This window comes from Schistocerca serialis, chromosome 6, assembly GCF_023864345.2.
Source record: "Schistocerca serialis cubense isolate TAMUIC-IGC-003099 chromosome 6, iqSchSeri2.2, whole genome shotgun sequence".
NCBI lineage: Eukaryota > Metazoa > Arthropoda > Insecta > Orthoptera > Acrididae > Schistocerca > Schistocerca serialis.
In genome coordinates this window covers 327,838,089-327,862,099 of record NC_064643.1, presented here as the reverse complement: position 1 = coordinate 327,862,099, position 24,011 = coordinate 327,838,089, and the positions used below count along the sequence as shown (strand labels likewise).

The following is a 24,011-nucleotide window of genomic DNA, read 5'->3' as shown; positions in this document are numbered from 1 at the left end:
CTGCGGATTTCAATGCTGGGCCATCAACAAGTGTCAATGTGCGAACCCTTCAACGAAACATCATCAATATGGGCTTTCTGAGCCAAAGGCCCACTCGTGTACCCTTGGTGACTGCACAACACAAAGCTTTACACCTCCCCTGGGCCTGTCAACACTGAGATTGGACTGTTGATGACTGGAAACATGTTGCCTGCTTGGACGAGTCTCATTTCAAATTGTACCAAGCGTATGGACGTGTTCGGGTATGGAGACATCCTCATGAATCCATGGACCCTGCATGTCAGCAGTGGACTGTTCAAGCTGCTGGAGGCCTGTAATGGTGTGGGTTGTGTGCAGTTGGAGTGATATGAGATCCCTGATACGTCTAGAAAAGACTCTGACAGGTGACACATTATGTAAGCATTCTGTCTGATCACCTGCACCCCATTGATGTCCATTGTTATGCAATTAGGCAATTTCAGCAGTACAGTGCAATACCCAACACGTCCAGAATTGCTACAGTGTGGCTCCAGGAACACTCTTCTGAGTTTAAACACTTCCGCTTCAGCATATCTAGGATGCCTTGCAACGTGCTGTTCAGAAGACATCTCCACCCCCTCATAATCTTAAGGATTTATGGACAGCCCTGCAGGATTCATGGTATCTGTTCCCGCCAGCACTACTTCATACATTAGTGGAGTCCATGCCACATCATGTTGCGGCAATTCTGCGTGCTCGTGGGGGCCCTACATGATATTAGGCAAGTGTATGAGGTTCTTTGGCTCTTCAGTGTACCATCAACCACAGGGAATTACAGAAGAAGCTCGCAAAGTCGATTTGGACATGCTTCCATGGCTGGCTGGGCGTGGGCATGGAACTTAAGGCCGTGGTGGTGCGGCCTGCAGTGAGGCGCACTGTTTGTACTCACGAACAACCATCTCAATTCCTGAATCAATGCCAGGCCAGTAGACAAATTGCCATGCAAGGACCTCCATGCCGGTCATCCGAGTGGCCATGGTGCAGGAGAGCAAGTATATGAGTTCACAGGACTGGAGCACAACAATGCTGGGGTCGTCAGAGTTGATGCCAAGGAGAAACATGCTGTTGATGGCTGTCAGCCAATGATGGAGGAAGAAATAGTTGCAGAATAGACAAGACAACTTGGTGGGCAAACACTCAGGCCAGCCATCACACACAAACTGAACCAAACAATGGAGCGCAGGATCCTGACAGGTGACCTGGGATAGGTGATGGGCCATTACTGGAAATTGATTAACCGCTTGCTGGAAATGGTCGTTGATCAGAAAACAGACATTTTCAACTTTGTCGAAGGACGAGTTGAGTCCTGTGGACAAGCACGACAGGACAAGCACGACAGGGTGTCCGCATTTGCATGCTGCGCTGTTGGTCTTTAGTGAATCTCATAGTGACATACACTCAAAAACAAAGCCTAACACCATAGTCTTGTGTGGTCTTATTGGGAAGGTGTGAACAAGGGACAAAAAGTGGCACAAGCAGTTTATGATTGGTGATGAGGTGGAATTCGTTGCCCTAAAGAAAGACATGGAACATTTGAACTGTGTACACAGTGGCCAGAACCTCCTCCTCGATTTGAGAATAATTACATTGGTCTTGGAGGCATACACGATAGGCTGTTTCTAACTGTCACCATTTCTGCGAGTCAAGACTGTCCCAACCCTGTACAGGGTAGCATCTGTAGCAACGAAAAGCTATTTACCCAGCGTAAAAGAGCCACAACTAGGCAATAACTTGAGCAGTGACTTACTGTGGTCAAATGCTCTGTTGCAGCCCGCCAAACAAACTGAAGGAACTCCTTTATTACACAAGTTGTTGAGTGGATGAATGATGTCTGCTGTGTTAGGGAGAAATTTGGAATAATAACTGACTTTATGCAGAAACGACTGAGGTCCTTTGGGTTCCATGATGGAGGTGAGGTAGGTTAGCAATTTCCACAGTGTGGTGTTCCATGTGTTCCATATGTTTGACACACCCATTGAAAGAATGTGATCCAGATATTCAGTTTCTGTCTGAAAAAACTTTGAGTTTTGCAGCACTTGAGCCCTGCTGCTTGCAGTTTTGTGAACAGGGTACAAAGGTTAGCGAGAATTTGTGCCTTGAGGGACTGATGACAATGACGTATCAAGATAGTTTGCACAGCACGGTACACCGCGTGTTAACTGTCACTCAAATCTCTGAAAAATGGCAGGGGTGCTTGGCATGCCGAAAGACAAGCGCATATATGGGTATTACTGGAAGGGAGTGTTAATGACTATAATTTGTTTAGAGGTGTAATCAAGATGAAGCTGCAGGTATAGTTCTGCCAAATCAATTTTCGAAAAACACTCACCGCCCGAAACTTCGCAGAATTTCGGCAGTGCGTGGTATTTGCTAGCAATTTACTATCAATTAGACATTAATTGTGATGTAAAATCCCTGCGTAAACGAAGTGCCCCTGCAGGCATATGAATAACCACCAGAGGCATAGCCCACTGGCTAGAAGGAATTGGTTCAGTCATGCCCAGGACTTGCAGTCTGTATAATTTCTCCTTGACAGCCTGTCACTGAGCAAAAGGGGTATGCCAAGCACAACAAAACTTGGTAATGGCCATAGGTTTAAGGGTGATGTGAGCCTCATAGTCCTTTGTGGCACCCAGTCCAGGTGGAAACGGAGACCTGAACTTGTGGCAGAGCTCATTCAGTGCCTTGACTGGAATGCAGTCGGGAAGAAGCTGTGCAGAATCCTGAATGTGAAATATAAAAACTGTGAATGGTTCAACACCAAATATGTTTTCTGACATTGCACTATCAACTGCTATAAATGTGATAACCCTTGTGACATGCTGATAGACAAAATTGATTGTGAACTGGCCTGGTACAAGAATAACTGCTCACCATAACCAACCAAATGATTATCTGTTTAGGAAATAGTGAGACGGCCAAAGCGATTATGGGTTTCGGGGTACACTAGACACACAGTGGCCCTGTATCTACCTGGAAACAGAATGGTTGTAGCTGTGGTTGCAGCATAACAGATAGTGCTGGGTACTCTGAGCTCATGGCAGTGTACTGTGGACTTCCCTAAAAATCCAACCAACGATGGAAGACTGGCTGTGCAGGTTGCTATAGAAACAGCTGCCAAGTGGCCTTCTTTATGATAAGCTGCACACCGAGCCTGCTGGTGCAGGCAGCAACTATGTGCTTGCGTATGGAAACATCAGGACCTGAGGGAAACCGGTGTCAGCAGGAGGCACTGTCTGACTGCGAACCCAGTGAGCATGATGAGGGTGCCTTTTCTGTGAAAACTCATGTACTGATGTGATGTCCGAGATGTCCTCAGAATGTTCCATTATAGCCTGAAACACCTCAAGCAATATCCAAATCCAGCAATGTACCTCCGTATAAGGAGCAGAAAAGACAACAATGTCATGCACTGAAGAATCTCCATAGGAATGTTGACAATGTGCACAAATTTGCATTTGTTACTTAAATAATGGGGGTCAAACACTCACACCTGATAGGACTGGTCTGGTTTCTGTTGTCGCTGGTGAAACTGCATACAGGAAGCAGTGGTGTGGCTCTACTTAAGAAAGTAAGTACTGAGCAAGTCACATATTTTAGGAAATAACAGTGCTGCTGAGTCCATTAACAGAGCAAGTTTTCAAAGTAAATGAAATGTTTTGGGTTCAAGCCAAGACATCAAGTCTCGACATTAGCAGAGTGGGTCATCTACCTGAAACAGTGCAATATATTGCTGCAAACAGCACACGCATGAGTCCCAATCTTTCTTCACTTCCTGGAATGGTGGAAAAGCTGAGGGAGCACACGGGCGTGCAGAGGAAAGTTGTGAAGAGCGTGTGGAGTGTGGAAATTCCTAACCAACTTTCAAATCAAATCTAAATGTTGCTGTTGTGACAACTGAACCAACACCAAATTCAGCGTACTTGTCGAACAGGTGCACAGACAAGATAGCCTCATCATCAAAACCTGTACTATCTGCAGTTCTTTGTTAACAACAACATCAACACACAGTTATTTACAACTGCAGTGAGCAGAGCACCGAAATTACTCAAGCATGAGAAAACATTGACTGAAAAATACAAGTCCTGGTAGAGGCTGATCACTTGCTCTGTTGTCCTGTAGCGACATGTAGCTGTCTAAGCCTGCGAGTTGAACCTTCACGTAGCATGGCTGATGCACAAAAGGGTGAGGCACACTGGTGGCGTACCACGGAAAGACTCGTTCGTCAGTGGTGATGCCAAGTGAAACAGGCACCCTCAATTGCCTTCTCATGCAGTGCTGAATATGAACATTGTGATCATGGTGGCGACATATGTTGGTGTGGTGCCATAGTTTTGTAGGCTGTAGCATTCACTTTTCATTTCAGTGTGATTGTAGAATCTGCTGGAGACCATGATTTGAACTATACAGAGCAGTAAGAACCCGCACAATGCGTCAGAGATAGAAAAACTACATAGATTGTACTAATTACTTCCCACTTCTTTCGTAGTAGCAAAAAGTATACTCGCTGAACTACATTACCTATTTCCACTTGTCCAGGTATTACGCCCTTGCGGCCCTGAAAACCATTTGTTACATTCACCAATTTTTTAAGAGGTCTGATAACGATTGCTCTAGTATGAATGCTTTGTTAAAGCGTTTCCTGTCACAATTTTTTCTGTACATGCTTGTTAATCTCAGCTGTCACTTCCACAGCAGTTGTCTTTTGTTAGCAGTTGCCTTTAATATCCTCATTTGGTGTATCTGGCTAAGTGCTCCATTGTTAATCATGTTGGCTGTGATGCTATATTAAACCCCAATTTTTCTACATTACCATACCACCAGTTTGTCAAAAGGCTTCTTGGGGAGTGCAGAGTTCAAGCAATACACCAGAATGAAACACAAACATGGCATTGATCTACACAAGTCGAATAGTTTCTAGATTACCAGTGGAAAAATGCTCCTGTCAGAGCACAAAAATGACAAATATGCTCATATTTCCAACACTTTGACCTCTTACAAATTAGTTGAATGCAATGAATGAGTTTCAGGGCCACAAGAGCACAATATCTGGAGAAGTGGAAATAGTTAATGTAGTTCAGCGAGTCTGCTTTTTGCTACTACTGAAAATTGTTGCATGTGAACATATACACGCTCTTTTTAACGTGAATCTCACCTCTCATTTCCATAAGCTCCTCTAACTGTGGCTAACTCACACCCAGTAGTCCATTGCTGTAAGTTGCTCAAATCCATCCACTCCCATTTGTCCGTTCTCAATTGCTCATTCAGCCCACTCATTAACTTTATCTCTTGGTATCTCTCTAATAGTCACTGTCCCCTGTTTCACTGCCACGGTCTCATTCATTCTGTCGTGCTACTGCTGTCCACTCTCACTGTTGTTGTCTCCCTTTTGCTCTCTGTTACTGCTATTATCTCATTCATTCCTTCCCACTTCTGCTCTCTCTTCTTATTGTCACTGTCTCTCTCTTCCTCGTTGTGTTGTCATAGACTCTGTTTTTCATTAACAGTGGCTCTCACTCTCTTTATTCTTCTCTGACTGGCACTGTCTTCTTCACTCTTTTCCTAACACCATTCTGTAACTGTGAACTATTTTCCATTGTCATTGTGGCCCTCTCTTTCTCACACACAGCCATTGTCTCTGTTCCTCTTTCTGTAACACAACCACTGTGTACTAACTTCTCTCAGCATAAAAAAGCACAACTATGTTTACATGACAAAATATTTTGGGAAAATTTTTAAAGGTGCTGAGGAAGGTAGAACGAGGCAACTGGTACCACCCACTTTCCAGTCAGAGTCTTTCAAACAGGAGCAGATTCACCTTTTGGTGTTCCGGAGCATTTTTCCACAGGTCCCCTTCTTTTCATTGCCACAGCAGGGCATGTCACTCACATTAAAAGACTTTATGGGTCAGTAATTTTGAAGTTTACTTATGTGAAATTTAAATAACACAAAACTAATTTTATACCTTGTATTGGATTTTATGTGCACAAAAATTTTCCACGTGCTTCTATTCTACAACATGAGATTCCCAGAACCCTTCTGATGATAATAGAAAAAACTTCAAGCATATTTCTCCATACTACCTCACTTGATAAACAATATTTTTCCCTCATGCCCAATTTTATGTGGACAATTGGATAACTTGGAAACTTAAAAATTAAGACAAAGGAATATATCATAAAAATTAAGGCAGTTTGCTATGCATAGCAGTCTTGGAATCAGCAGCTCAGTTTTAGTACCAAAAAATCTAGTTTTTGGGATGTTTCTCGATAATGTATAAAAATTTTTGAAAACAAGAATATAGCACTTTGAGGTAAATGTCTATAGACAATACACTGTTAAAGTTTGGGGAATTTGCTGCTGTTAGTTATTTAGATATCTGCTGCTGACCGTGAGAAAATGGTGAAAAACGCTTTTTTCAGGTTTTATCAGGAACTGCCAGTGAACTAATTGCTGCTTCCATAACCCCTTAAAGCACACCATAGACCATATCTAATGCAGAAAGAACCAACTGATTTGCTCCATTTGCCTAAGCTGGAGGAAGTGGGTTGTCTTCAAATTTGACACCCTGTACTGTAGCATAGTGACAGCAGGACCATCCTTTTGCAGGGTATATAAATGGTTCCTAGCTCAAGGGCTTCTCAAGACACTTAACCCTACCTGTCTGTCATCAGTAGAACAATAGTATGAGGTGCAGAAAAATTCTGTTTTAATGTGCGGTGTTTTGGAACGTATTGGTATCACATGTTGCTCCATTTGTATCAATAAGATATGTACTTATGCTTTATAAATGTAGCAAAGTACAGGGAAACACATTCATTTCCATCAATAAAACAGAAAGTAACTTTTGCTGCGCAGGAATATACATGTGGCAACCGATACTCTGCTCCAGCATGTCTTCTACTCAAGTACTTTTGTGTATACTTTCGCAAACCATTATCATGCCTTCTCTTGAGCACGCACTCTATATTTCTATACAAGTTTTGCTCTTGAGGCCACCCGGTTAGCCGTGCAGTCTAATGCACTGCTTTCTGGGCAGGAAGGCATGCTGGTCCCCAGCACAAATCCGCCCGGTGGATTACTGCCGAGGTCCAGTGTGCCGGCCAGCCTGTGGATGATTTTTAAGGCAGTTTTCCATCTGCTTTGGTGAATGCGGGCTAGTTACCCTTACACTAACTTGGCAATTGCTGCGCAAACACTTTCTCCATGTATGCGTACACCATAATTATTCTACCACGCAAACATTGTGGTTACACTCGTCTGGTGTGAGACGTTCCCGGGGAGTCCACTGGGGGCAAAACCACACTATAGCCCTGGGCTCGGTGTGGGGTGACAGTGAGGTGAGTGGACTGCTGTAGCCTGTTGTGGGGTTGTGTACCACTGAGGGCTACGGCATGGACGAAGCCTCACCATCGTTTCTAGGTCCCCAGTTCCATACAGTACAATACAATACAATATGTTGCTCTTAAACAGTTGTTTAAATGCTCATGATATGGCACTGTATGACAAAATTGTAATAATAAAAAACAAATCCAGTTGTACAGTAGTGCTTCTGTTAATAATTAATTGATGAGTTCTCAAAATTCAAGTGATTGATGTTACAAATAATTTAGCTGTGGCATCTTATGAATGTAGAATACATATTTGGGCAGATAAGGGGGTGTTACAAGAGGAACTTTGCCAGGTTAGTCATCCAGACATCTGATTCACTGAAGCATAAAGTTATTATCTCATTATGTACAAATTTAATCATTTATTTAATGTACAGGAGATATTCCAGGAACAGTTGCACAGTGTGATAATTTACAATATTTCTTAAAGAAAATCATATAATTGAGACACATTTTGCATAATCTTAGGTACTTAAACTACTACTAATTTACAGAATCTACCCAAGTTTTTGTTATAACGTCAAGTTTAACACATATATTTCAGAATGACACAACACATGTAAGTCACAGAGTAAGTTGACAAGCAAGACATGTGTACACGTTAGCATTCGAATGAGCACTGAGTCCCAGTCTAGTGGCCGCTGCTCGGCTGGCCCCTTAGGTGGCGCAGCTGCTGCATGGCTGGCAGACAGCGCCGCACGTAGAGGACGCGCGTAATTGTGCAGCGGCGCTTTGAATGATCGGCGAGTCACAACACTTTTCCCCCCTTTGAAATTGTTGCACTGGTCTTGATGGAGGTGTCCTGGAGGTGGCCAACGTCCATAGGCGTTGTTTGACTCGCCGTAAAGTCTCGAGGAGGAGGCTTCCCGTACGGACGGAAGTGTCCCCGATGATAACGGGTCGAGATGACAGGAGACGTAGGGGTCAAATCTGCTGGGCCCCCATGCACCAATCCGCCCGTTGCGGCAAGTCCAGTTGATATGACAGGAGACATGGGTGATGTGTTGGCGTCCGTTGGAGGAGGGGGCGAGTAGATTTGCTCTGACAGAGGATGGTCATCCGGTTCCTGCATGGGCATGTCTCCTGGTGGCGTCCGTTCTTGTGCTGGCATCGTGATGACGGTGAGAGGGCTGCGTTGTGAGTATTGAGAGATGCCAAGATCCCGAGCATCAGGTAGGGCCAAAAGTGGTGTAGCGGCATTCGGAACAGGCGTGCCAGCACAAGAGGCGGAAGCTGGTCCGAATGACGCACTGCAACACCCGTGTCCGTCTGGATTTCATACAGGTGTCTGCCACGGTGTCTTAAGATGCGGCCCAGGCTCCATTTTGGCCACCTGCCGTATCCCCGTACCCAGACGAGGTCGTCGGCGGTGAACCGGCCAAGTGAAGGCACCCGCGGCCGTGAGGTGGAAGGCCGCAGAAGATGAAGTAGTGTGCGGGGCTGTCAGCCATGTAAGAGCTCAGCCGGGCTGTGGTCGCCCATGGGGGTGAAACGGTAAGATGCCAGAAACTGGAGAAGCGCATCATCAGCAGCAGAAGAAGTCAGAAGTTTCCGCATCTGAGCCTTAAATGTGCAGACCAGTCGTTCAGCCTCACCGTTGGATTGTGGATGGAACGGTGGGCCGTGGCATGCAAAACGCTGTGACAAGCACAAAAATCCGCAAATTCGGAAGAGGAAAATTGCGGACCATTATCAGTAACAAGAGTAGAGAGGAGGCCTTCCAAAGAAAAAATGCGGGCGAGAGCACTGGTGGTTGCCGCGGTGGTAGGCGACGTGCAACGGACAATGAAAGGAAAGTTAGAGCAGGCGTCAATTACGAGGAGCCAATAAGTACCTAAAAAGGGTCCCGCAAAGTCAGCATGAATGCGCTCCCAGGGCTTCTCAGGCGAAGGCCACGGTGACAAAGATGACTTCGGGGCTGCGGCCTGTGACGCACAAGGGCCGCAGGCAGCGACCATGTGTGTTATTTCAGAGTCAATGCCAGGCCAGTACACATGACGGCGCGCCAGAGATTTTGTGCGAGACACACCCCAGTGCCCTTGGTGAAGGAGGCGCAAGACCGAAGCACGCAAAGACGCAGGTACCACAACACGCGGTGAAGCATTGTCAGTGGAAAAGAGGATAACACCATCCCTAGCCGTGAGGCGGTAGCGCAAAGCGTAGTAGTTCCGCAACAGATCAGAAGTCTTAGCGGATGGGCAATCTGGCCAACCCTTCTGAATACAGCGTAAAACCCGGGAGAGGGTAGGGTCAGAACCCGTAGCAGCCGCCAGCCTGTCCCCAGTGATGGGGAACCCGTCCACAACCCGCTGCTCGGCAACATCCAGGTGGAAACACAAAAGTTCGTCCCTATCGAATGCCAGATCAGGACCCATGGGAAAGCGAGATAGAGCATCAGCATTTGCATGTTGAGCCGTTGGCCGGAAATGAATCTCATAATTGAAACGAGGCAGGTAAAGAGCCCAATGCTGGAGGCGGTGTGCAGCCTTGTCGGGAAGTGACGTTGATGGATGAAATAAGGAAACAAGTGGTTTGTGATCCGTAACAAGATGAAATTTTGAGCCATAGAGAAAAACACCAAACTTATGAAGAGCATAAATAATGGCCAAAACTTCTTTCTCAATTTGAGAATACTTTTGTTGGGCATCCTTGAGCGTTTTGGAGGCATAAGCAATGGGTTGTTCCGAACCGTCAGAAAAACGGTGCGCAAGGACTGCACCGACCCCGTATTGGGAGGCGTCTGTGGCAAGAACATGATGTTGGCCAGGTCGATAAGTAGCCAGGCACGGGCCCTGTTTCAGCATAGTCTTCAATTTCTGGAAAGCCGCATCGCATGACGCGGACCAGTGAAAAGGCACGTTTTTATGCAACAGGCGGTGCAACGGCTTCGGTGGAAGCCACAGAAGGTAAAAACTTGTGATAGTATGCTATTTTCCCCAAGAAGGCCTGCAGTTCCTTAACAGATGTAGGGCGAGGAAGGGCATCGATCGCAGCGACAGTTTGCTGAAGCGGACGAATACCATCCCGAGAGAGTTGAAACCCCAAGTACGTGTTAGATGCCTGAAAAAATTGTGATTTCTGAAGTTTACACTTAAGAACGGCAGTCTGTAAGACATGAAAAAGTGTGCGGAGATTTTGAAGATGTTCTTCAGTGGTGGAGCCAGTGACAACAATGTCATCCATGTAATTGATACACCCAGGGACAGGGAGCAATAATTGTTCCAAGAATCGCTGAAAGAGAGCAGGGGCGCTAGCAACCCGGAATGGCAAGTGTTGGTATTGATAGAGGCCGAAAGGCGTGTTAAGGACCAGAAACTGCCGGGAAGCAGCGTCGAGAGGAAGTTGATGATAAGCTTCTGACAGGTCAATTTTAGAAGAATACTGGCCTCCAGCAAGTTTAGTAAACAGTTCTTCAGGATGGGGCATAGGGTAAGTGTCGAAGAGGCATTGAGCATTTACAGGGGCTTTGAAATCGGCGCAGAGACGAATATCACCATTTGGCTTATCAACGGCAACAACAGGAGAGGACTACTCACTGGAAGTGACAGGAAGCAAGACCCCTGAAGTAGTGAGACGATCCAACTCCCGTTTATCCCGATAACGAAGGGCCACAGGAATGGGCCGAGCCCGAAAAAACTTAGGCCGAGCAGTGGGTTTGAGCGTGATATGAGCTTAAAAGTCGTTTGCATGGCCTAACCCAGGAGAAAAAAGGGATGAAAATGTCGTCGACAAGGAATCCAGTTGAGCATAAGGAATAGCATCAGAGATAATATTGACAGAGTCATCTATGGAGAACCCAAAAACACGAAAGGCATCGAAACCAAAAAGATTTTCTGCGTTGCTCTGGTCGACCACAAATATGGGAACAGTGCGAACGACGGATTTGTAAGATACCTCAGCATGAAACTGTCCCAAGAGAGAAATCTTCTGTTTATTGTACGTCCGTAATTGCCGAGTGACAGGTGACAGGAGTGGAGAACCCAACTGAAGATACGTCTGAGAATTAATTATAGTGGCAGCAGAACCGGTATCCACCTACATGCGAACATCTCGACAAAGGATTTGGACAGTGAGGAATAACTTCCCTGAAAGGGAAGAAGTGCAATTGACAGACAACACAGAATCAGAATCAGCGTAATGTTCATGAACATCATGTATGCGGTCGTATTTGCAAACGGAAGACACATGACCTTTCTTTTTGCAATTGTGACGCACAGCCCAACGTTGGGGACAATTCTCGCGTGAATGTTTCGTAAAACACCACGGACATGAAGGAAGTTGCTGGTGGGTTTGCTGCAGTTTCTTAGCGGGTTGTTTACGGTTAGGCCGAGGCTGCGCGTGGGAGCGCACTGCGGCCACGTCGACCGGCGGGGACGCGCCGCACGTGTCGTTCACAGCACACAGAGGTTGTATTTCCCCGACATCACCCCACGCCTCTATTTGCGCCCCAGCGGTGCGAGAAATTTCAAAAGACTGCGCAATGGAGAGAACTTCATCTAGAGTCGGATATGCCAACTGAAGGACCCATTGCTGAACTTCTTTGTCGGACGCCGACCGGATAATAGCATCCCGTACCATGGAACCGGCATAGGATTCTTTGTGAACGTCAGTAACAAATTGACACTTTCGACTGAGGCCCTGAAGTTCAGCAGCCCAAGCGCGATAGGATTGATGTGGCTGTTTTTGACAACGATAAAAGGCAACACGAGAGGCTACCACATGCGTTTGCTTTTGAAAATAGACAGACAGAAGTGAGCACATTTCAGCAAAGGACAAAGACGCAGGATCCTTCAAAGGAGCCAATTGCGACAACAACCGATACCTTTGAGGTGAAATCCAGGAAAGGAACAGAGACTTGCATGGTTGTTCGTCCGTGACATGAAATGCCAAGAAGTGCTGTCGAAGATGTTTTTCATAATCAGACCAGTCTACCACCGTCTCGTCATAAGGAGGAAAAGGAGGTATAGCCAACGATGAGAAACGCCCCGCATTTGACGCCGCAACGAAGTCGCGAATCACCGCTGTTAGAAGCGTTTGCTGTTCAAGGAAATTTTGCAATAGTTGTTCGACAGTAGCCATGGAAACCTGTGGGTCAATGGTGAAAAGGAAAAATCCACTACCTCGTCGCCAATTGTTATAACGTCAAGTTTAACACATATATTTCAGAATGACACAACGCATGTAAGTTACAGAGTAAATTGACAAGCAAGACGTGTACACGTTAGCATTCGAATGAGCACTGAGTCCCAGTCTAGCGGCCGCTGCTCGGCTGGCTGCTTAGGTGGCGCAGCTGCTGCATGACTGGCAGACAGCGCCGCACATAGAGGACGCGCGTAATTGCGCGGCGGCGCTTTGAATGATCGGGGAGTCACATCAGTTTTTCTTATTATTCTCTAAAGATAGTGACATCATTGTAGCAGGAGAACACACACACAAAAATGTTTAACTTTTACAAGCTGTCAGAGCCAGTGGCTTCTTCTTCTGGCAAAAGAGTTGAAGGAGAAGGGTGAAGGAGGACTGTAGAGGTTTAGGGAAAGGGGTACAGTTCAGAAGAGTTGAAGGGAAAGGAAGAAGGGTGAAGGAAAAGGACTGGATAGGTTAAGGGAAAGGGGGCGCAGTTCAGAGAAATCACCCAGAACCCCGGTCAGGAGAGAATTACAGGACGGGATGATAATGAAAGACTGATTGTTGGGAATTGCACTGGATGAGATTCTAAAACCTGAGAGGTTAAAGGTGGAAGACAGGTTAATACAGAAGACAGAGATTACTACTAAATCATCATGCGCAAGTGAATAAGAGGGAAAAGCTAAGTGCATTGTATGTAACAGAGGTGGGAGGGGGAACAGGGAAAAATAGACAGGTTAGAAAATGAAAGTAGTAGAAAACTGAAATGGAATGAAGGAAGGAGTATTTATTGTGAAGAAATTTTGAGACAGGAGGAATTAACATAAATTAAGGCCAAGTGGGTGGCGAGAACCAAGGACATGATGTAGCATTGTTTCCTACCTAAAGATTTCTGAGAAATTGGTGTCTGGGGAAAGAATCCAGATGACGTGAATGGTGAAACTGGCACTGAGGTCATGACTGTCATATTGTAGAGCATGCTCTGAAACAAGTTATTGTGTGTTGTTGGTATACACCCTCTGCCTATGCCCATTCATCCTGACTGATAACTGGTTTGTAGTCATGCTGATGTAAAAGGCCGAACAGTGTTTCATAACGGCTGGTATATGACGTGTCATTTCATAGATGGCTCTCCCTTTGATAGTATATGTTTTGCCAGTTACAGGGCTGGAATATATGGTGGTAGGAGGGTGCATAGGACAAGACTTGCAGTGGGGACAGTCACAGGAGTATGAGTCATAGGGTAGGGAGATGCATGCAGAAGGAGCATAGGGTCTGACAACGATGTTGTGGAGATTGGGAGGGTGCTGAAAAGCTATTCTACGTGCGGTCGGCAAAATCTCGGACAGAATGGTTCTCATTTCAGGGCATGATTTTAGGAAGTCATGGCCTTGTCGAAGAAGCTGATTAATACTTTCAAGACCAGAATAATACTGAGTGAGAAGTGATGTGCTCTGAAGCTATTTTTAGGGGGGGGGGGGGGGGGAGATCAGCAGTACCAGGATTAGATGTCATGGCCTAGGAAACCTTCTTGTGAACTAGGCTGTTGGAATAATCACATCCAGTGAATGCTGAGGTGTATTGCTGTAAAGATTCTGAATCCAAACAAATCCGTATGTCTCAAATGCCAAGGCTGTATGGGAGGGAATGTTTGACATGGAAAGTATGGCAACAGTCAGAATGTATGTACTGTTGTATGTTAGTAGGTTTAATGTGGACAGAAGTGTGTAGCTGGCCTTCAGTGAGGATGAGATCAACATCAAGGAAAGTGGCATTGTATTCGAAATAGGACATTGTGGAGTTTAATTGGGAGAAGGGTTTTACGGATTCCAGGAATTTCAACAGGTCAGCCACACCATGAGTCCATATGGCAAAGCTGTCATCAGTGTACCTAAATCAAACCAGGGGCTTAGGGATTATGGATCCCAGGAAAGCCCCCTCCAAGTGACCTACGAAAAGGTTGGCATAGGAAGGAGCCATCCTGGTTCCCACAGCCATACACCTGATCTGTTTGTATGTCTGCCTCTAAAATTTGAAGTAGTTATTGGAAATTATAAAGTTGATTAAGAAGGATGTTATCAGTTTGGAATGGGGTGGGCATTGACTGAGAATATGTTCAGCAGCAGACAGACAATGTACATGGGGTATTTGTTATAAACGGAGATGGCATCAGTGGTGACAAGCAAGGTGTGTGGTAGGAGTGGAACAGGCATAGATTTCAGACAATTCAACAGGCAATATCACTTTGCAACCGAATCCCAAAACCATGCCATCAGCAAACCTGACATTTAACCCTGCCTTGAACAGTTCTGACCATGATCGCAACTTGACACACCACCACTACTTCAAAATCAATCCTTAAAAGTCTTCCAAGAAATCCTCACATCCAGCATTGCTGCACAAACCTTTCTCGGGTCCGTACAACATGACCCTAACCTGTCCTCTGCAGAACTCCAGGCCCTATGTTCTCAGCAGACAAAGGATCTACCACTGAGGTACTTGACCAACAGTAGTATGTTAGTGAAGGTCTATGCCAGCTGTCTGACACCTCTACATACAGCATTTGCCATCAAGATCCCAATCCTGTGATTCAAACTAAACTGCAGTCCCTTATAAGAACCTCTACCCCTTACAAGGACTTACACCTCAGTTCATAGAACTTCTCACCCCACCCAAACCACCCCCACCCCCAACCACCATTTATCTTCAACCTAAAATCGACAAACCTAGTCATCCTGGGCATTATATAGTTGCTGGCTTCAACGCACCCGCCGAACGTATACCTGCCTTAGTTGATCAACACCTGCCACTTATAGTACAAAGACTTTCCTCCTATATCAAAGATACCAACCATTTCCTACATCGTCTGAAATTTTGCCTGCCTCACTCCTACCACACACCTTGCTTGTCACCACTGATGCCATCTCCCTCTGTACCAACAGTACCCATGTACGTGGTCTGTCTGCTGATGAACATTTTCTCAGACATTGTACACCTGATTCCAAACTTATGACATCATTCTTGCTCACCTTTAGCAACTTTATTCTTTCCATCAATTACTTCACATTTGAGGGCCGGACTTACAAACAGATCAGTCGTACAGCCATGGGAGCACCCCTTCTCCCATCTTTCCACACATGATTTTCTGTGAACAATGGATGAAAGCCAACAGGCGGACTCTGTGCACATTTCCGGAAAGCACTCTGTTGACTGACTGTTGACAAAGGTCTAGGCATATAGGGTGGTCTCTCAAATATGTGGCTTGCTTGATGATATTTTGGTTAATAGGGCCGATTACATTGTCCTAGGCATTGAGTGTTTATCAGAGACAAAGTTAATGTTAAGAGTGCCCCTGGAAATGAAGATGGACTACTACTATTACGCATGTAAATTTAATCTGTCACATAGAATGTGCAGCAAAGGTAGCTTGCACTAAACACAAGTTAGTTAATACTGGTGGACAAGAGACTATCATGTATGTTCAGAAACGTTAGGATTAGTGATATGCTGCTTCACTCAGTCACATTGATTAAATATTTGGTGCCACATTAAGAAAAACATGAAATGAAATGAACTCAAAATGCCAGTTGTAGAGAAAGGTGAAGGGCCAGTTACAGTTTATTGAAAGAGTTTTTGTAAAATACAGTGTTTTTACACAGGAGACTGCCTACACAGCGCTTATGCAACCAATTTCTGAACACTACTGTTTAGGATCCCAAACGGATTTAATTTAAGAAAGACGTTAAAGCAATTTTGAGGTGTGTTTCTAGATTTGTTACCACCCAGTTCTGTCGGTTCAAGAGGCTACCAAAATGTTCCTTTGTGGGTGGAGGTGAGAAACTTAGGATAGGAGATGATGGTGATTTTGTGGAAGAGGAAGTTTAGCAAACTAGTATTTTCAACAGGCTGCAGAACAGTTCTAATGCCTCCAGTGTTCATTTCACTTCAGAACACAATAAGGAGATTAAAGTTCATATAAAGGCACGAAGGAGTCTTTTTCCACCTTGCTACATTTATGAGTGGAATGTAAAACAGAATTGCAATTGTGACTTGAAGTCATGCATGATGTATGTGGCCATTATGAGTAACCCAATAAACATGTATAATGCCGATTGGTCACTAATAACAGATCTTGCGGGTGGGGGGGAGGGGGTCCACAATGTTGGATTGAATCCAAAGTCTCTATTACGTGTTTTGAGCATGGCCCATTATCGGACAATCTGTTACAAAATGCAAACATCATGAACATAAAAAAATACTTTATGACCAACACAGTAAGACAAACCAAGTGACAGACGAATTTGCAGAATACACACCAGTGTACATAATAAGAAAATTGCATAAGCACTAACATATAGTGTACAAGATTTCACAGAGAAACAGTCAAGTGTAATGGTTGAATATGAAAACAAAAGTGAACAAATCATGTTGACCAGAGTGAAGCAAACTAAAAGCCTACCAGATGGCAGACTGAACATAGCATTCCAAACAATGTCAACTACAAAAGAAATTACAGAATGTAACAAAAAGGCTACAGTTAGCCATGTGTAACAACAAATATCATAAAAAATCACAGTATTAATGGGAACAACCCATATTGTACAGTAAAGTACCTTAAAATACATATTTATTAAATGGCAATAACAAATCATTGCATTGGTTTATACAGACTATGTGATTCAACCTTGATTGAATGATACAAGGTATGGAGGGAACAGGATATTCTACAAAAATTTTTATTTTTCTGCAAGTACAGGAATTCGAAATTAAAGTCATATAATAAAACCATAGGAATAAATCATAAAACCATTCGTAAAAAAGCTGCTACACAACAGCATGCTGCACCCAGGACAGCATAGAAGCAGTCTTCTCACTCCTTTTTAAGAATGGAAAACAAAAATATATTTCACACAATAATTGAAACTGATGAAAGTTTATAGTATATGTACAAATATAAATTTTGTCTAGGTATCGCCACTTTGAGCGCAGCACGCTCCTCCTGTGACAGTTTTTTGGTGTTTTCTTAGTAAAGATTTCATAGTTTGCTTGTAATTTTTAATTGGTGGCCTCATAATTTGTGTTCATACTGATTTAATAAGCAAGGATGTCCCACTGAGTTTCAGTTATTGTGTGGAATGTATTTTGTTTTTTCAGTCTTAAAAATGAGTGCGACATGCTGTTGTGTAGCAGCTTTTGTATGAATGGTTTCATGATTTGTTCCTGTGGTTTTTTATGTGACTTTAGTTTTGAATTCCTGTACTTGCAGAATAATAAAAATTTTTGTAGAATATCATCTTCCCCCCATACCTTGTATCCTTCAATCAAGGTTAAATCATGTAGTTTGTACAAACTACTGAAATGATTTATTATTGCCATTTAATAAATATGTATTTTAAAGTATTTTACTGTACAATATGGGTTGTTCCCAATAATACTGTGATTTTTGATGGTATTTGTTGTTACACACGGCTAACTGTAGATTTTTTGTTACATTCTGTAATTTCTTTTGTAGTTGACATTGTTTGGAATGCTAAGTTTGGCCTGCCATCTGGTGGGCTTTTAGTTTACTTCACTCTGGTCAGCATGATTTGTTCACTTTAGTTTTCATATTCAACCATTGCACTTGACTGTTTCTCTGTGAAATCTTGTGCACTATATGTCAGTACTTATGCAATCTTCTCACTATGTACACTGGTGTGAATTCTGTAAATTTGTCTATCACTTGTTTTGCTTCACTGTTTTGGTCATAAAGTATTTTTGTGCTCACGATGCGTATATTTTTAACAGATTGTCTGATAATGGACCATGCTCGAAACACATAACAGAGAGTTTGGATTCAATACAACATATCTATGTAACACCCAAGATCTGTTGTTAGTGACCTGTCAGCATTGTATATGTTTACAGGACAAAAGAGAATTTCTAGCAATGGTGCAAAGAGCGCCTTGCCATGAGCTGTAAAGTGGCTTGCAGACTATGTATGTAGATGTAGATAATCTGATCTAAGTGAAAGATTCAAAAGTTTTCCTTTTTGCCTCACCTTTAGCTCGTTGCATAGATAATGTGTTTCTATATGGTTTTCCATTATTTTAATCATCTTAGCTTGTAATAAGTTAGAAAAGATATTATATTCGACATTAATCAGTATTTCAATTTTCTTTTGATAACAGATAGCGGCTCTTACTGCCAAAGTGTTATATTAGTCTGCTCTCATCTCTTTTTCTTAGTGTGAGAATATACATTCGATAAAAGAGTGTAATGATATAAAATTGTTTCTTCATTGCAGTGGAAAGTCCAGAAATGAATAACAACAATATTATGTAGACGATAGATTGGTGCTCAGAGTATAGAGATGTTGAGTCACAGACCAGCACAATGAAAAGACTGCTATACATTTTAGCTTTTGGGCCAAAAGGCCTCCTTGTGAAGTGGAAAACACAAACAAATTCACACAAACACAACTCACATACACAGTCCTGTGTTTGTGAGTTGTGTTCATCTGAACATGTGTGTGTTTTCTACTTCCATAATATTTTCCTTAGTGTCGAGGAAGACAGTGGAAAAAAAAAATCCAAAAATTAACTATGAACTTTCAGACTTAATATGCATTTATTCACGTAATTCATTTTTAACTGCTCTTGGTACTGTTTACATTAGAGAAAAAAAACTATTATTAATGTAAATTGTTTATTTTATTAACACTATCTTGATCACATTTATCTTTAGTTTGCGGAAGTACAGTTATCTTGTTACATTCTCAAAAGTTCATAAAATATTGCAGTAATTTTCTTTCCTGCATTGACGGAAATATAAACAAATTTACTGGATTTGCGTGGGGGTTCGCATGGGCAGTTACATGCCAGTTTGCACTCAGTGTCAGTTTACTACACATACTTTTGCGTATGCTGTAACATAGATTTGCTTTGATTATTCTTCCCTACGGGCTAATAACACAGTGAGTAAACACCCGAAATAACTTTTTGCATTTATTATACTCAATGTGAATGTTTAATTCCATCTCACTGCAGAATTCCACACACAAACTGGCAAATTATTAAGCACAGGATGTAGGTTTTATGTGCCTTAGTATTTAATTCTTCTTTTAAACCACTGCTGAGATTTCTTTATTCCTTGTATCACATGAACATTTTATGATCCAGGCACTATCACACATTTAAACAAGAACAAACACATTTACGTTTTTTGAACATACTTTTTTGTTTTGCAGGCGAAATACAAAGACCCACAGACAAAGTTGCTGTATGCCAATGCAGAAGAGTTTTCAACTATACGCAGTTTACCAATGGACATAACAGCAGGATACCTTTCATTGCGCAGAGCAAATAATCCAATGGGATAGGAACATTGGACTCAAGCATCAAAATATAAGCTCTAGTTTAATCAAGTTTTCTTTTAAAAATGTATTATTTTTATATTAAAATCTGAAAAACTGGTTAGCGTTTCTTTCTCTGTTTCCCTTTCTAATGTCAGAATATACCATTTAATATCAATACGCTTATTGTTAGTGAAAGCTAGGATGCATACTAGTAATATTTGTGTTCAAGAGGAACCTTAACTTATACTGAACAGTAACATCTGGAGCAGACAATTTTCTTCAGACTGTGGAATTCTGGAGATAGTGTGGACATTCATTGGAGAAAATAGCCTTTGTTGGGGAAAAATTGGAGAATGAATTTTAAACATCAAACACAGGCAACCAATATTGCAGAGATTACGTAACATATCATTAACAAGTCATAGATATAATGCAATGCTGAAGCAGCATTACAGAAATTCTTCACATTCCTCCCCACACTTCTCTACCTTCACAGCCATGACCAGCTGGACACGTCTCTTGAGTGGCTTTCATCTGTGGTTACATCTGGGATTCCATCTCTGCCTTCTTTCAGCTCCTGTACTCTTTTGCCCTCTTCCGCAGGTGCTGTGGAAGAATTTGTTCTCCTTAGGATACGATATCATCGACTTGGAGTCTCACTGTTCCTCCATTTTAGTGTTTAACTTGGTGGAAGCTACACTAGAGCATACATTCTCCCTTTTGATTTGATTTGATTTTGACAGGGAAGCTAAAACAGCTTAGGTCTAACCTGCCACTGCCCGCACCGAAACTAGATTAGGTATGCAGTTTCTTCACCCTCATCACAGATCCTACATTTAGGGTCTTCTTCCATTATTCCCATTGTGTGTAGGTGTTTTTTGAAATTCCTATAGCTGGTCATCAGTCCAGTCATGAGTCTGATCTCCTTCCTGTTCAATTCCAGGGCTAGAGATCTTTTAAAACATGGTTTGGGCATCATTACCTTACCATGTTTTTGTTTATAGACGTCGGTCCAATATTCTACGTGCAGTTTCCTGAGCCAGTTCCGTAGTTCTAGTTTGATCATAGCCTTGGTGATTGTCGGACGGGTCCAATAAATGGAGTCATTGCCCCCATCCTGGCCAATCTGTCAGCTTGTTCATGGCCACAGATCCCTGAGTGGCCAGGAACGTGCACTAGGTTTACCCTGTTGCTTCCCCCTAACTCCACCAGAGCCCTGTGACAATCTGCAACATTCTTAGATCTTGTTGCAGGAGCTGCCAGTGATTTCAGGGCTGCCTGGCTGTCTGAATAGATGTAGATGTTACGGGCCCCAACGACTCGGTCTGATTTCGACCCATCAGTGAACCAAACAGTGTCCCTTGTACAGTGTCTAACTGTTTTTTCCCACTGCTCCCTGCTTCTAATTGGTATATTGTAAGGCTTGTTGAAGCAGTTGGGAGTTACTATATAGTCGGCAGGCATTTCCCCAGCCACTCCTATGTTTACCTCACTCACTATTGTTAGTGTGTGATTCTAGATATCCCGGTGAGATCCAGTTTTTGCCAGTTCTAAGTCTGTATGCCCCAGCTGCTGCCTCCATCTTGACCCAAAGGTGTAGTGGAGGCATGTCCAGCATGGCTTCCATACCAGTCGTTGGTGTGCTGCTAATTCCGCCTGTTATGGCTAAGCAGGCCAGTCTCGGCACCTTAGCAAGCTCCTTAGCTGCCACCTGCTGTTCTACCTTCTTCCACCACACTACGGCCCCATAGGAAATCCTAGGTCTAACCACTGTGGTGTATATCCAGTGCGTACCTCTGGGTCTTGGGCCCCAGTTTTTATCAAAAACACTTCTGGTACTTACTAGAGTACTTTTTGCCTTGGAGAAAATACTCTTAATGTGAGGGGTCTACGTTAGTTTCTTATCTAAGGTTACCCCTAGATATTTCACTATCCCCTTCACAGGTAGAGTTTCATTGAAGAGCTTTAGATTCCAACTTGAGTGTTGGATATGCCTCTTCGTAAATGGCACCACAACAGTCTTCTTAGGATTAACTGTCAGATACTGTTTAATGCACCAATTTTGCACAATGTCCAATCCTCCTTGTGCCATATTTCTAACTGTGTCAATAAATTTGCCAAGTATTACTATTACAAGGTCATCTGCGTATTTTTAGCAGAAGCATTTTCAGGAATTTAGTTCGTCAATGAGTTCGTTCACCACTAGATTCCACAATAAAGGGGACAGAATCCCCCTTGTGAGCAGCCTCTAGTGGTGTTAATTACCATCTTTTCATTCATCATGGTAGCCTCTACCTTCCTTCCAGTAAGCATGTCCCTGGTCCACCTACATATTGTGGTCCCTAGGTCATGCACCTCTGCTGCCCTTACCATGGAATCGAAGGTTGGGTTATTGAAGGCCCCCTTGATATCCAGGAAGATGCAGAGGGCTATTTCTTGGAAGTGAAGTGCTTTCTCCACCTTCCAAATGAGTTGTTGGAGAACTGTCTCGCGTGATTTACCTGGCCAATAAGCGTATTGGTTTGAATGAAGAGGGGCCCTAATTACATTAACCAGTTTTTCCAATGTTTTGAGAATGGAGGAGGACAGACTGATTGGTCTCATATCCTTGGTCTTGATATGATCAATTCTCCCTGGCTTTGAAATGAAGACAACCTTCACTGCCCTCCAAGCATTGGGAATGATGCCTACTGCTAGGCTAACCCTGAATAACCTGCATAGAACTCTTACAAGATTCTCTCCTGTCTGTTGCAGTAGAGCTGGAAAAATTCCATCCGGCAAGGTGACTTGAACAGTTGGAATGTTTCCACCGCCCATTGGATTTTATTAAAGTCCACACACTCCTTGACCGATTCCCAGTCCTCTCTTCGAGTGTCCGAGAGCCATTGTCTCTCTGGGATCACATTCTGGTCTGTGTTTTCCGGCAGAGCATATTGAGGAAAGTGAGTTTTGAAGAACAGTTCCAGTGTCTCATGTGCTGTCTTTGTATATCCCCCATCCTCCTTCCCCAACATACCTCATAGATTGACTGGTACTCTAGTGAGGAATCTGTGAAGTCTGGCTTGAGCTGCCGTGCTCTCCACTTTCTCACAGAATGCCTTCCAGGATGTCTTCTTTTCTTGTCTGATTATAGTTGACAAGGGCCTCACGATATTTTGCCCATTGTCCTGTACATCTCGTAATGTTAAACAGTCTTCGTACCTGTATTCGTTGAATTTCCAAGTTATTATTCTACCAAGGCACACTCCTATTTGTGCACTTCTTGGTGATTGTGCAGTTGTCCTGATATGAGGTCACTATGGCAGAGATAACAGCCTCTGCTACTTTCTCAAACTCTACTGGATTCCTTATCAAAGTTTTAATTTCTGATAGCCTAAGTCAAGACCCCTCCTACATGTCTCCCAGTCTGTTTTCCTGGGATTCCTGTAGGTCATGGTCTGTCTGGAGCTGAAATCCATCATTGCCATGAAAGAAGTTCAATTTCTTACATAGATGCATGTTCTGGAGTTTCTTAGATTTCTAGCATAAATCAGCTTACCTCCAGTGCCAACGAGGCCCGATATGCCCTCTTTATATAAGTAGGGTTCTTGCGTCAGGGCCACATCCACTTCCTGCCTCCCCAGGCAGCGGCTCAAGGCAGCAGAGGCCCGTTTACTGTGCTGCAGATTAATCTGCAGCACCTCCAGTCTATGTCTTGCTGCCATCATTGCCTTTGAGGTCTTTGAGAACACTGACGGTGACCTGCAAGAGCCCTAGAAACAATTTCAGGTCCTGCTCTCGCATCACCTTCAGGGACTTCTCTCCAACCTTGACCACCAGGGTTTGTCCTTCCAGTACAACCTTCCGGTTGATCACTCTCCAGCCTTCTGTTAAGAATTTTGGGTTCTGAGCCCCTATTTTCTCAAACAGTCTTAGGAGAGACATCCTTAAGGATCTTTGGTACCCATATTGGTACCTTTGCAGTCTTAAGAAGTTCTGCTGTCGTCTTGACCAACAGCTTCGCATCTTTCCATGGGCACGGGGATATCATGGGCACCTTGTCCTTAAGCCATTCCTTCATGTGCACCTCCTCACAGACAAAAATGAGGGCACCACAATCTAGAAAGACTCTCCTGAAGTTGGGTCCTGGTCCTGTGTCAAAG

General features: G+C 43.5%; 1 protein-coding gene across 1 annotated transcript in view; it reads left to right on the top strand.

The window, feature by feature from the left end:
* LOC126483923 (INO80 complex subunit C) overlaps positions 1-19,986 on the top strand; it is a 66,661-nt gene extending 46,675 nt beyond the window's left edge. The window contains exon 5 of the mRNA XM_050107198.1: positions 19,762-19,986. Coding sequence (XP_049963155.1) covers positions 19,762-19,893 — 132 coding nt within the window. The 3' untranslated portion in view covers positions 19,894-19,986. The remainder of the gene's footprint in view (positions 1-19,761) is intronic.
* Positions 19,987-24,011: the final 4,025 nt, after the last annotated feature.